Below are 11917 nucleotides of genomic sequence, written 5' to 3' on the forward strand. Positions count from 1 at the left end.
TAGGTGAGAGCTTTCTAGCACTCCTCTCTCTATTCTTTTCTCCTCTCTTCTTTCTCTCTCTTTTTTAGGTTTGCCTTTTTTTTAATTTCAAATTAGGGTTCTCTTAGTTTCTAAGTTAGGCTTATATAAGGGGGTGGGAAATTAGGGTTTCTAGTTGGGCCAAAGAGGCCTAACTCACAGTCAACAAATTTTCCCGCCTTATTCTCACTTCAAAAATGATTTTATTTATCAATTAAATTACCCTCGGCCAAAATTGGGTGTTTACAACAAACAATGGTCACCGTTTTGTTTTAACCATGGAAGCCTTCATGTGTTCTCTCTTTTTTCCACTTTCTTTTCTATCTATTGTAAAGAATTAATTTTTACTAGGTTATGATATGTGAAAAACAAAATGGTTATCAATTTGTTGTAACCATGGAACCATTTAGAATATTGAATACAACTTAGAAGATGAAGATGAATTTCATAATTCATCAATAACATGAACATTTGACAAGAATCAAGGTTATTTAAAAGCATTTCTATATTTTTTCAATACGAGCTATAAATATAGATTTTGACTTAAAATTTTCCTTTTAGGATATTCTGATATTGGTGATCATGTTATCGAATGTCAACATTGTGGAGCATTCATGTGGTATTAGAAACGAAAGTGAAAATATAGAAATGCTACAACACCTAAGTTTGAATTATGTTGTGGTGATGGAAGAATACAAATTTCATAATTAGAAACACCTCATCCATTCCTTCATCATCTTCTCTTTGACATGAACTCTAATGATAGTTTGAATTATCAAGACAATATTCGTTTATACAACATGATGTTCGTATTCATATTTTTTGGGGCAAAAATTGATAGATCTATCAATAATGGTAGAGGTCCACCAACAATCAGGATACATGGACAACCATGTCACCGTATTAGCAGCATCTTACCATTGCCTGGACAATTCCTGAAATTTGCATAACTATATATCTATGATATAGAGCATGAAATTCAAAACATAATGGAAGGAGTAAGGTAAATAAATATTCCATACTTTACATTTTTTATTATAATTTCTCTATCCTAATACCTATTATTCATTTATTTTAATCTATTCTAATAGGAATAACAAGATTGGTCCACAAGTTGTTGTGCAGTTATCAAAGATGCTAGATAAGAATAATGTCCATGCAAAGTCCTTCAGAATGAGAAGCGAAAGATTAAAAGATAGTGATGTTCGTAACTTAAAATTGAAACTAATTGATGAAAGAAATTTCGATGGGAGAATAAATAACTTATCGATTGTTTCTGAAGTTGTTGCATTAATAGTTGGACATATTGACTCAACATCACAAAGGGATATAATTATGGAGACACAAAATGACCAATTGAAAAGAATTGATGAATTACACGCCAATTATTTGGCTTTCCAATATCTGTTGTTGTTTCCATATGAAGAAGATGACTATGGACATGATGTTTGTCATACACTTAGAGCATATTCTCATACTAGAAAACGGAACCATGTAACCATAAGAGAATGGATGTCATTTAGATTGCAGAGTAGAAAAAATGAGGCTCAAACTTTATTGCGTTCCAGAAGACTATTTCATCAGTTTTTAGTTGATGCTTATACTATGGTGGAATCTAAAATGTTGTCTTTTATAAAAAGAAACCAACAAAATCTAAGGGTGGATAAATATAGAAATTTGAGTGAATCTCAACCAACGAACCAAACTCAAGCAGTTAATATGGGAAAAAGAGTAATATTACCTTCAACTTTTATTTGTAGTCGTAGATACGTGGGTCAATAATATTTTGATAGGATGTCCATTTGTAGTTCAGTCGAATTCCCTGATTTGTTTTTAACAATGACATGCAATCTTATTTGCCGGAAATTATCAGATTTGTTAAGCTTATGGGTTTGAAACCACGTGATCGGCCATATATCATCTCAAGGGTTTACAAAATGAAGTTTGAATAATTACTTCAAGATTTGAAGAAAAGACATATTATTGGTAAAGTACTTGCATGTAAGTATATATTCCAAAATAAATCATTTTTTTATTGTTGTAGTTTTTTTGGTATGCATGTAATTAGTTTGACATAATCCTTACTGTATTTTTATTCTAATTTTTCATATATTTACAAAATTGAATTCCAGAAAAGAGGTTTGCCACAAGCACACTTGCTAAATTTTTCGCATTTGTCTAATAAATACCCAACTCCTGATGATATTGATAGAATTATTTGTGCTGAAATTCTAAATTAAAGTGATGATCCTGAATTATACAACTTGGTCAAATCAATATGATTCATGGTCCATGTAGTTATTGCAATATGTCTTCTCGAAAGATGGTAAATGCTCTCGATATTTTCCAAAACAATTCCAGCAAACTATAGTTGTTGATGGAGATGGTTATCCAGTTTATAGGAGAAGAGATAATGGAAATATTGTTGAAAAAAAATGGTATTTCTCTTGACAAACATTATATTGTCCCTTACAACCAACAACTATTAAAGAAATACCAAGCACACATTAATATAGAGTAGTGTAACCAAGTACTTTAATTAAGTACTTATTCAAGTATATCAACAAATGTTATGATAGGATCACAACTGTTATTGAAACAACAGAAAATGGTGGATCGCTCAATCAAGCAAGCATTGATGAGGTTAAACAATATCTTGATTGTAGATATGTATCACCATCATAAGCATGTTGGAGGATTTTTAGATTTCCATTTCATGGGAGACAACCTACAGTAGAAAGATTGTCTTTTCATTTACCCGGAGAACAACTAGTGTACTTCAATGATAATGAGGATATCTATAACATACTTTCAAGACCAACTGTATCAGAGTCCATGTTTACATCTTGGATGGAAGCTAATCAACAATATCTAGAAGGTCGAAATTTAAGTTATGCTCAATATGTGTCTAATTTTCTTTATATCAAAAGAAATAGGTGTTGGAAACCAAGAAAATCAGGGTATATAATTGGTAGACTAATTTGGGTTTCTCCATGCACTGGTGAACTACATTATCTTAGGATGATGTTGATAGTGGTTAAGGGGCCAACAAGTTATGAAGATATCAGAACAATTTCAGACATTCAATATTCTACATTCATGGATGCATGCTTTGCCATGTGCTTACTGAAGGATGATAGAGAATACATTGAAGCTTTAAGAGAAGCCAAAGATTGAGGTTTTAGATTCTACTTGAGGAAGTTATTTGTGACAATATTGTTATCAACTTCTATGAATAAACCAGATCAGGTTTGGGAAGAAATATGACAATGATTATCGTATGGAATTCTTTACAATCAAAGAAATATTTCTAATAATAAAGGTACACTTTAATTACATTTTAATGTTGATAATGGTTAAGGGGCGAATGCATGAGTATCCTACTAGTTTTTCATTAAAATACATGCACAAACCTTTTTATTACTCGATCCAGTAATCTTGAGATGTCATTTCCCTGTTTAAAAAGTGAATGGCAAATTTAAATTGTTTTTCTTATTATCAAATCCTTCTAATCACTTTCAGTTCCAATTATATTATCAACCAAGTACTTTACCAAAATGTAACTTGATAATTTTTTATCAAAATAAAATAAAATTGATACTTTTATCTATTACAAAAATTTATTAGTATCATATTTTTCAGGCTCGTTAGTCATGTTGTATACGTTAGAAATTCATAATTTCTAATTAAGGTGGACATCATATATATAATATAATTATATTGGCTATTTATTTTTGGGTTACAAAACAAGTGATCTAATTTCTCACAACTCATAGGACTTCTAAAATTGATAACTAATATGAGCTTAATGAGTGGATACCCAAATGGTTGACCTATAGGAGATAATGGGAACCCTATAAGTTAACACATAAGGAACAGTTATGGTCTCGAATACACCAAATCACAAAAAATTTCGCTTCTCCCCATCAGAGAGAAAATAATGGTCCCAAAAGGAATTCGGGATTTGGTTGAGGAAGATCATCATACCAAAACTCTCTCAAAAGGTATATCAAAGGAGTAGATCGGAGAACATGGATTAGGTACGACTTCGTATCCTTGTTTTATTTTATGAGTGAGAATCATGAGATTCAAGATCCTAGGATTGGTATTTCACCAATCATTAGGAAATATCTAGCAAGTGGTATTAGAGCTTTAGGTTCTGAATTTTATGGTTCTCCATTAAAGATGTTTTTTCCCCAATTTTTTATGAACCCTAATTTTTTTAAATTTGAGGATTTTTATGCTTCCGCTATTAGTTATAAAAAATTGGGTATTTAGGAATAATGAGGATAACTTTTATATGCTTCCACTTATTTGAATTATGAGTAATTTGTATTATGAATCATTGCAACATGTGTTGAAGTATATATTCAGATATGTGCATGAACATTATATTAACTTTTATTACTCTATTATGCAATATTATATTATATGTGCACTAATGCCTTACTATTGGACATTGACTTTTGTCACTTTACAATTTTGCAATTTGTTAAAGTATATGTATAAGGTATATATGTGTCAAGATGTGTTTTTATTTTATACATATACAACCTGAAATTCATGACCTTGTATATATTTTGAATTAAAATATACATATATACATATGTAATTGTTTACAGCTTGAGGTTGTTGTGATGTTTGGAATTACTAATTAAAGTTAATATATTTATATAATTGTTACAGTTAATGCTTAAAATTATATATACATTTACTATGTTAATGTGTGAAAGTGTATATATATAGTGTTACATATATGTTTTAAGGATATACATATTTATATTCGATTTGAAATTTCGATAATGATTTGCATATATTTTTTATGCTTTTCAATCTGGATCTACATTGTATATGATTAAGATTGCATCTATTTTTATGCATTGATATTATCTTTTTTGATTTGGAATTATATTATGAGATTAGATTTGTTAATCATAAAAGATATCAAATCTCAAGGTTTTTTAATGAACCCATATTGTTTTCCTTTTGTCTGATAATTATTTTTTTATTAATTGATGCAATATGTTGCCAAAGTAACCTCTATTGTGGAAATTCATTAAGATTACACAAATGAGTATGAGATTATTTATGCGAATTGTATTCAACCCAAAGGAAGACACATTTTTGCCAAGTAATAACATATATGTGATGATAAATAAGTAACAATTATAAAGTTTTTTTTTCATGTAAATAATAGTCGGTCCAAAGAAATGCTATTGTTTGACAGAACTAATTGTTAGTATTTGATCATTACATTGAGAGTACCACTTACAAATTAATTTATATGTCCAAAGACTAGAAATTGATATTGTGCTAGGTATCTTGTGATGAGTCTATTATGTGAACATGTCTTGTTTTATATATATTACCTGACTTGTTTGTTTAAATGATTGCAACACTTATGGTTTGTTGCATTGGTTGGTGGCTGATTGCATTATTAAGTGGTTGCTTTTGTTAAAACATTGTTTCTGTTTGGACAACTTACTCTGCCATGTTTAATCATGTATAAAATTATAATATTTTTTTATGGAAAATTCAAAAGGACCATTACTAGAATTCGAAATGTAGTCATTGTGATAAAATGATGCAATGTTACCAATAGGCTATAATTGATATATGTATTTATATGTGGATATAAATAACATATTTTTTTGGGTTAAAATTATGTTGATTCAAACTCAACCTAAATGGTTTTTCTTTTAGAAAATAAAATTATTTGACATTTTAAGTGAACCTATTAAATAAGAAGTCGCCAAAGTGACATATTTTTGTATGAATTGTTAATAATAAATATCAAATGCTAGTGTGTATATGTATCCATGCGAGTATTAGTCGGCCCAAAGGAAGATTATTATTTAGCCGGATTATATACACACATGTGATGGTAAACATGTGATTATTATAAGGTTGCATATGTGAATGATAAATCAATCCAAAGAAGGGTTTATTATTTGACATGCATTATGACCAATGTTTGACCATTACAAAGAAGAGTATCATTAGTGATTGATATGAAATATCAAGCCAATTGTATGTTTGTATTTTATGTTTGTAATCCATCACTGGAAGACAGTTAAACGTGTTATGCGTTACTTAAAGAGAACAAATGAGTACATGTTCACTTATTGGATGTCTGAGAATTTAGAGATCATTGGATACTCTAACTCTGTTTTTTTGTTTGTGTCTAGAGAATAGACACTCCATCTCTGGATATTTATTTATCTTGGCTAAAGGTGTTATCTCTTGGAAGTCTGTAAACAGACGCTCATAGCTCCTTCAACCATGGTTGCAGAGTTCATGGTTTGTTTTGAAACATCAGACCATGGCATATGGTTGAAGAAATTTTGCAACTGGCTTACGTTTGGTTGATGGTACTAAAAGACCACCAAGAATTTATTGTAATTGTAAGTCTGCTGTTCTTTACTCCAATAATAATAGGAGTTCTAAAGTCAAATTTTATTGACATCAAGTTTCTGGTTGTTAAAGAAAGTGTTCAAAATAGACTAATTTCTATAGAACATATATGGACAAATTTTATGCTAGCTAGTCCACTGACTAAGGGTTTGGTACCTAAAGTATTTCATGAGCATATTGCTCATATGAGCATTGCTCTTTAGGATACCTTAGTTCAACGGAAGTCTATATATTTTATGATTTACTTTGGACGTCATATATAGTTTTATGCATAATAAAATTGATGGTTTATTGTTCTATTTTGAACTTGTGTATTGTAACTATTATGTTGCAATTACAGACTTTGGATTGATCTCACTAAAGAATAAAAAAGGACCAGTTGGAAATAGACATGTTCAATATCACATTGCATGAAATTTTCATGTCATTCATCCATATTTGATCTATGTCATTTAGTATATTGATATGGTGATCATCGTGGTCGAGTCACGTTTAAATGTGATGAAGACCGCAGTGGTTCCATAGTTGATATATGAGATTGACCAGATTGTATTAAGGAGAAGTCTAAATATAAATAGCATACAGATGCATGTCTAAAGAATATGTGATATAATTGTTTCAGGAAAAATATGAAGTCCAAGTGGGAGATTGTTAGAAATTCATAATTTCTAATTAAGGTGAGCATCATATATTTAATACAATTATATTGACTATTTATTTTTGGGTTACAAAACAAGTGGTCTAATTTCTAACAGCTCATAGGACTTCTAAAATTGATAATTGATATGAGTTTAATGAGTGAATTACTCAAATGGTTGACCTATAGGGGATAATGAGAGCCCTATAAGTTAACACATAAGGAACGGTTATGGTCCCCAATATACCAAATCACAAATAGTTTTCACCTCTCCCCGTCAGAGAGAAAACGAAGGTCCCAAAAGAAATTCAGGATTTGGTTGAGGAAAACCGTCATACCAAAACTCTCTCAAAAGGTATATCAAAGGAATAGATCAGAGAACATGAATTCAGATATGATTTTGTATCCTTGTTTTATATTATGAGTGATAATCATGAGATTCAAGATCGTAGGATTGGTATTTCACCAATCATCAGGAAATATCTAACATATATTACTATAGGGATTTGGAACACTTAACTAGATGGCTTTGGATTTATTAGTTAAGTGAAACCCACTCTTACTCTATTGGTAGAAGTAGTAGAGATTTGGAACACTTAACTAGATGGCTTTGGATTCAATTGAAGCCTTTTCTTTGATTTCAACATCATGGTTATGACTCGTTATTGTGAATGGTAATTTTCTCCATTTAAAAAAGAGATTAAGATTGCACCTGAATTCGCATAAGGTGCATGAAATAAGGACTTCAGAATAAAAAATAGGATTGATAATTTGATTTGTCATTGACGAATTGTGAAGGAATGAAGAGAAAAGGAAGAATAAGTGAAGTATTGTTGAATGAACATGATAAGAAAGAGATATTTGTTTGGACGAAAAAAACAAAAAAGATAGATTCATCTTTATGGAAGATGCTCTAATCATTGAAGATGCTACATGTGTTTCAGGGTGTGCAAATGCACACCCTAAAATTTTAAAAAATAAATGTATTATCTCTTATAACTTTATAAGTCTAAATTTTATTTGTTTTGTAAACAATATGATATAATTTGTGAAAACAAATAATTACTAGTGTGTAATATTTGTATAATGTGTAAAGATTTATACACAATTAATACTTCATTCATTTGTATTACTTTATTTGAGGAGTTAATGATTATAAAATATAAATGATAAATTTATGGTGTATAAAACTCATACACCATAGTATCTACAATTTTTCTCTAATCATTATTGTGTTGAATTATTTTACAAGATTATGGATATGTAACTTAAGAAACTTCATGATCGTTTATCCGAGACAATTACTCAGTTACTTCTTTGTATGTCTTGCTTGAGTCTAGTAGATTTTTTCTCTAGTTTTGGTATGGCAAAACTAATTGAATCTGCAAAGTTTTATCCACGTTATTTTTGCTCAAATAATTTGATAATGTGATCATAAACTTGAGATTTAAGTTATTGACATGCATAACAATATTGTGTTTTCTTTTTTGGAATGAATCAATAATTTTTATGATAAGTTGATTGAAAGTGGAAGACACGATATTTAATTATTAGTTTATATTCTTTCAAAGTTAGAAATACAATTGTAGAAAGAGTTTCTTCAACTATGAAAATTTTAAAAATTAAGTTGCATAATTGAATGAGAGATGCATGAAAGAATGATTGTCTAATTTCTTATATTTAGTGAGAAGTGTTCAACAATATTGTCAACGAATTGATCATTCAACAATTTCAAAATAAGAAATCATAGAGAGATTAATTATGAAATATGTAATTTATTTGATGAAATATATTTAAATTTTGTAATTTCTTTAATATTTTCATCTTTTTATAATTGAAGATGTTTATTATTTTAATTTTTAATATATATTGTACACCCTACCTCTAGGTCCTAGATTCGTCACTAACTCTAATATCATGTAAAAATTGAAAAACTCCACGACAACAAGATGGGAAATAAGGAACTTCACACTACAATAATGGAAGAAAGGAAAACGAAAACAGAGACGAAAAGTAGTAAAATTGAATTGGATTACACAATACACATTGTTCTTTTATACTAATTCCAACTCTATTAAATAACTAACTTCCACCAACTAATTAAACTAATTAATTTCTAACTATGGAAGTTTTTACTATCTTTCCTAAATCATAGTTAAATACATTAAGTGTTCACACCATCAATTGCCTTAGTGTTAATGGTTTTATGTGAATCTATTCTTGATGGATTTGACCTCGTTGTTGATATGTTTTGGATAATGTCACATTGTTAAAGTCATTGTTATCAAAATAAAAAAAGATAGGGAATTCAAATTCTGATTAGATTGTATATCGGCATAGCATAAATAATTGAGATTAAAATACATTATCAACCTATTATTATCACTTATATATTAATTATTTTTTAATCTTAAATTAAAAAACATACAAATGAACATGGAATAATATACAAAATTATCTAAAAAAAGTTGACATATAGATATTATACTCTCATAGTAAAGCATATATTTGAAAACATCAATACAAAGGTCTAAGACTATCAATACAAAAGTCGTTGATTTGCCAATTTATGGAGCATTATTGAATCTAATCTTATATTCTATTGCTCTCATAAATAATATCTCAATGCACTATTAAATGTCAATTTTAATCTTGTTTAACAATTTTGGCTTATTGTATATTAATGAATGCTAAATGTGCATAACTAATTAAGCAGTGGCAGAGCTTTATGAGGGCAGGTGGGGGCAACTGCCCCCTTGAATTTTTGTTTCATTTGTTTTAAAAAAAATTATTTACCTTTTTCTAATATATATTTTTACCTTATACAAATTGTATATTTTTTGTTCTTCTAAAAATTATAGATAATAGATAAAGTTGTTTACATGTGTAAATATAGATATTGCTTATAATATTTTTATATCATTTGAGTTCATATTGATGTTGCACTTAAGAAAATATTATAAAATCATAAATTGTCTTTGTCAAACTTTTGCATCAAAAGTCCTAATATTCTATGTATTTTTATAAATCATTTAATATTTATAACATATGTATTTTTGTGCCAAAATATACCTATGGACTTCAATGCGAGTAAGAAATCGTTTATTTGAGATGTTAGTTTCAACATTTTATTATTGATGTTGTTAATAATTCATGTTTGAAAAACTATCAATCATCTCTAAATAAAGTGCAACTTTGATAATATAGTAAAAGTGAAGGCATATAATTTGCTTGATCAAGTTATTTGTCTTATCTTAACTATCATAATTTAACTACTATAGGAAGACAATTTTCAGCAACGAATAAATTTATGTAGTAAAATAGAATATGAATTTCTTGTAGATAACAACATTATGATTTATTGAAATATAATTAGCTGAAATTTTTACTCTTAATTCGATCATAGATTAATTGAAGTCTTTAACTAAGAAAGACACTTTAAATGAATATACATTTTTTTTTATGTTTTTAATTTTTAATTATTTTTATTTAGAATTAATATGTAAGTTTGAAACTTTAAATAATTATCTATATTTTTTGTTATTTAATTAATCTTAATTACAAATTACAATTAAATATTATTGTCTCTCCTAAACTCAAGATCAAGATCCGCCAATATAATTAAGTGCTTACAAATTTTACACGACTGAAAAACAAGTAAATGCTATGATAGCATGGTGTCAAAAGAAGTAAAGGGCATTACAGAAAGTTTAGGATCATTACTAAAGAACTAATATGAACATGATTGTCAAATGTTCGATTTACTAGCGGGTCTTTCATATCAACAGAAGAAGCCCTCTAAATTCTTTACTATGACCGCATGTCCCTCTTATCCTCTGAATTCAACATGAAAATGTAATTCAAGTTTTTCATACAATAATAATACAAAAAAACCAAGCACTTAACAAACAAGTTGAAGAAAAAATAAAAAAAAAGTAAAAACTAATTTCAATCTATTATCTTTTTGCATCTTACCAATTTGATTCATCAAAAATTGAAAAACTCAAAATAGTTTTCAAAAAAATTAAAATGTGGATTAAATTAGTCTTTTTAGTATATTTTAAAATACCTAATAAAGACTAATTTAACCCATAAACAATTTTAGATTTTTCAATGTTTGAGAGAACAAGCTGGTAAAATAGAAAAAATATGATAGAGTGAAATGAGTATTACTCCAATAAAAGTTCCTTTCCTCAAAATCAAGTTGTTGAAGAATTCTTTTTTTTCCTTATCTTCCCCTTTGAAGTGCTTTCTCAGCAGTAGTTACCTCTTCCAAAATCCTAGCCTTTCTTTTTGCAGGAATAGGTGCAGTTGGTCCAAAACTAACATAGTGTCCCGAAACTGCATTAAGTGCTGAATACATGTCCCTAAAAGAAGCCCTTCCAAGAAGATTTTTTTCTCTTCTATACTTAGCAACCCATGAATTTGAGGTATCCCTTAATTCAGCAACAGCTTCAGCCACATTAGGGTCATTCCTTTCTAGTGTAATTGTTGTCCTTACCTTGTTGATAACTTCCTCAGTCTCCTTCACATACTCTTCATCTGATGCAGCTAATGCAGGTGCCAAGGGTAGAAGGAAAAGACATGTGGTGGTGGTGGAGACAATGGAGGCAGTCATGGATAGGAAGTCACGGCGGCGTGGAGCGGTGGTTGGTGTAAGAGTGGTGGTGGTGGTTTTGGGTTTGTGGGGTGGGAGAGAGTTGGTGGGTGTGGGTGTTGGAGTTATTAGTGTCGAAGAAGCCATGGTTTGGTGAGAAAATGTGGGAGAAGAAAGAAAGGTTGGAGTTTTTTGTTATTGTGATGGGATAGAAGGGAAAAGGATGCATTTGGTTTTTGCCACGTGGGCTT

The 11917-nt window shown here is 29.2% G+C and overlaps 1 protein-coding gene across 1 annotated transcript; it reads right to left on the bottom strand.

Moving 5' to 3' along the window:
* On the bottom strand, window positions 11252-11917 carry LOC109347641 (photosystem II repair protein PSB27-H1, chloroplastic-like). The gene has a single exon (XM_019587586.1). The coding sequence runs from the start codon at window positions 11811-11813 to the stop codon at window positions 11298-11300; it is 516 nt and encodes a 171-aa protein (XP_019443131.1). The 5' UTR covers window positions 11814-11917; the 3' UTR covers window positions 11252-11297.

The sequence above is a fragment of the Lupinus angustifolius genome, chromosome LG05 (genome assembly GCF_001865875.1).
Source record: "Lupinus angustifolius cultivar Tanjil chromosome LG05, LupAngTanjil_v1.0, whole genome shotgun sequence".
Classification (NCBI taxonomy): domain Eukaryota; kingdom Viridiplantae; phylum Streptophyta; class Magnoliopsida; order Fabales; family Fabaceae; genus Lupinus; species Lupinus angustifolius.

Excerpts from the sequence above, each read along its gene's own strand:
- LOC109347641 (XM_019587586.1), bottom strand. The coding sequence starts at position 11,813 with ATGGCTTCTTCGACACTAATAACTCCAACACCCACACCCACCAACTCT.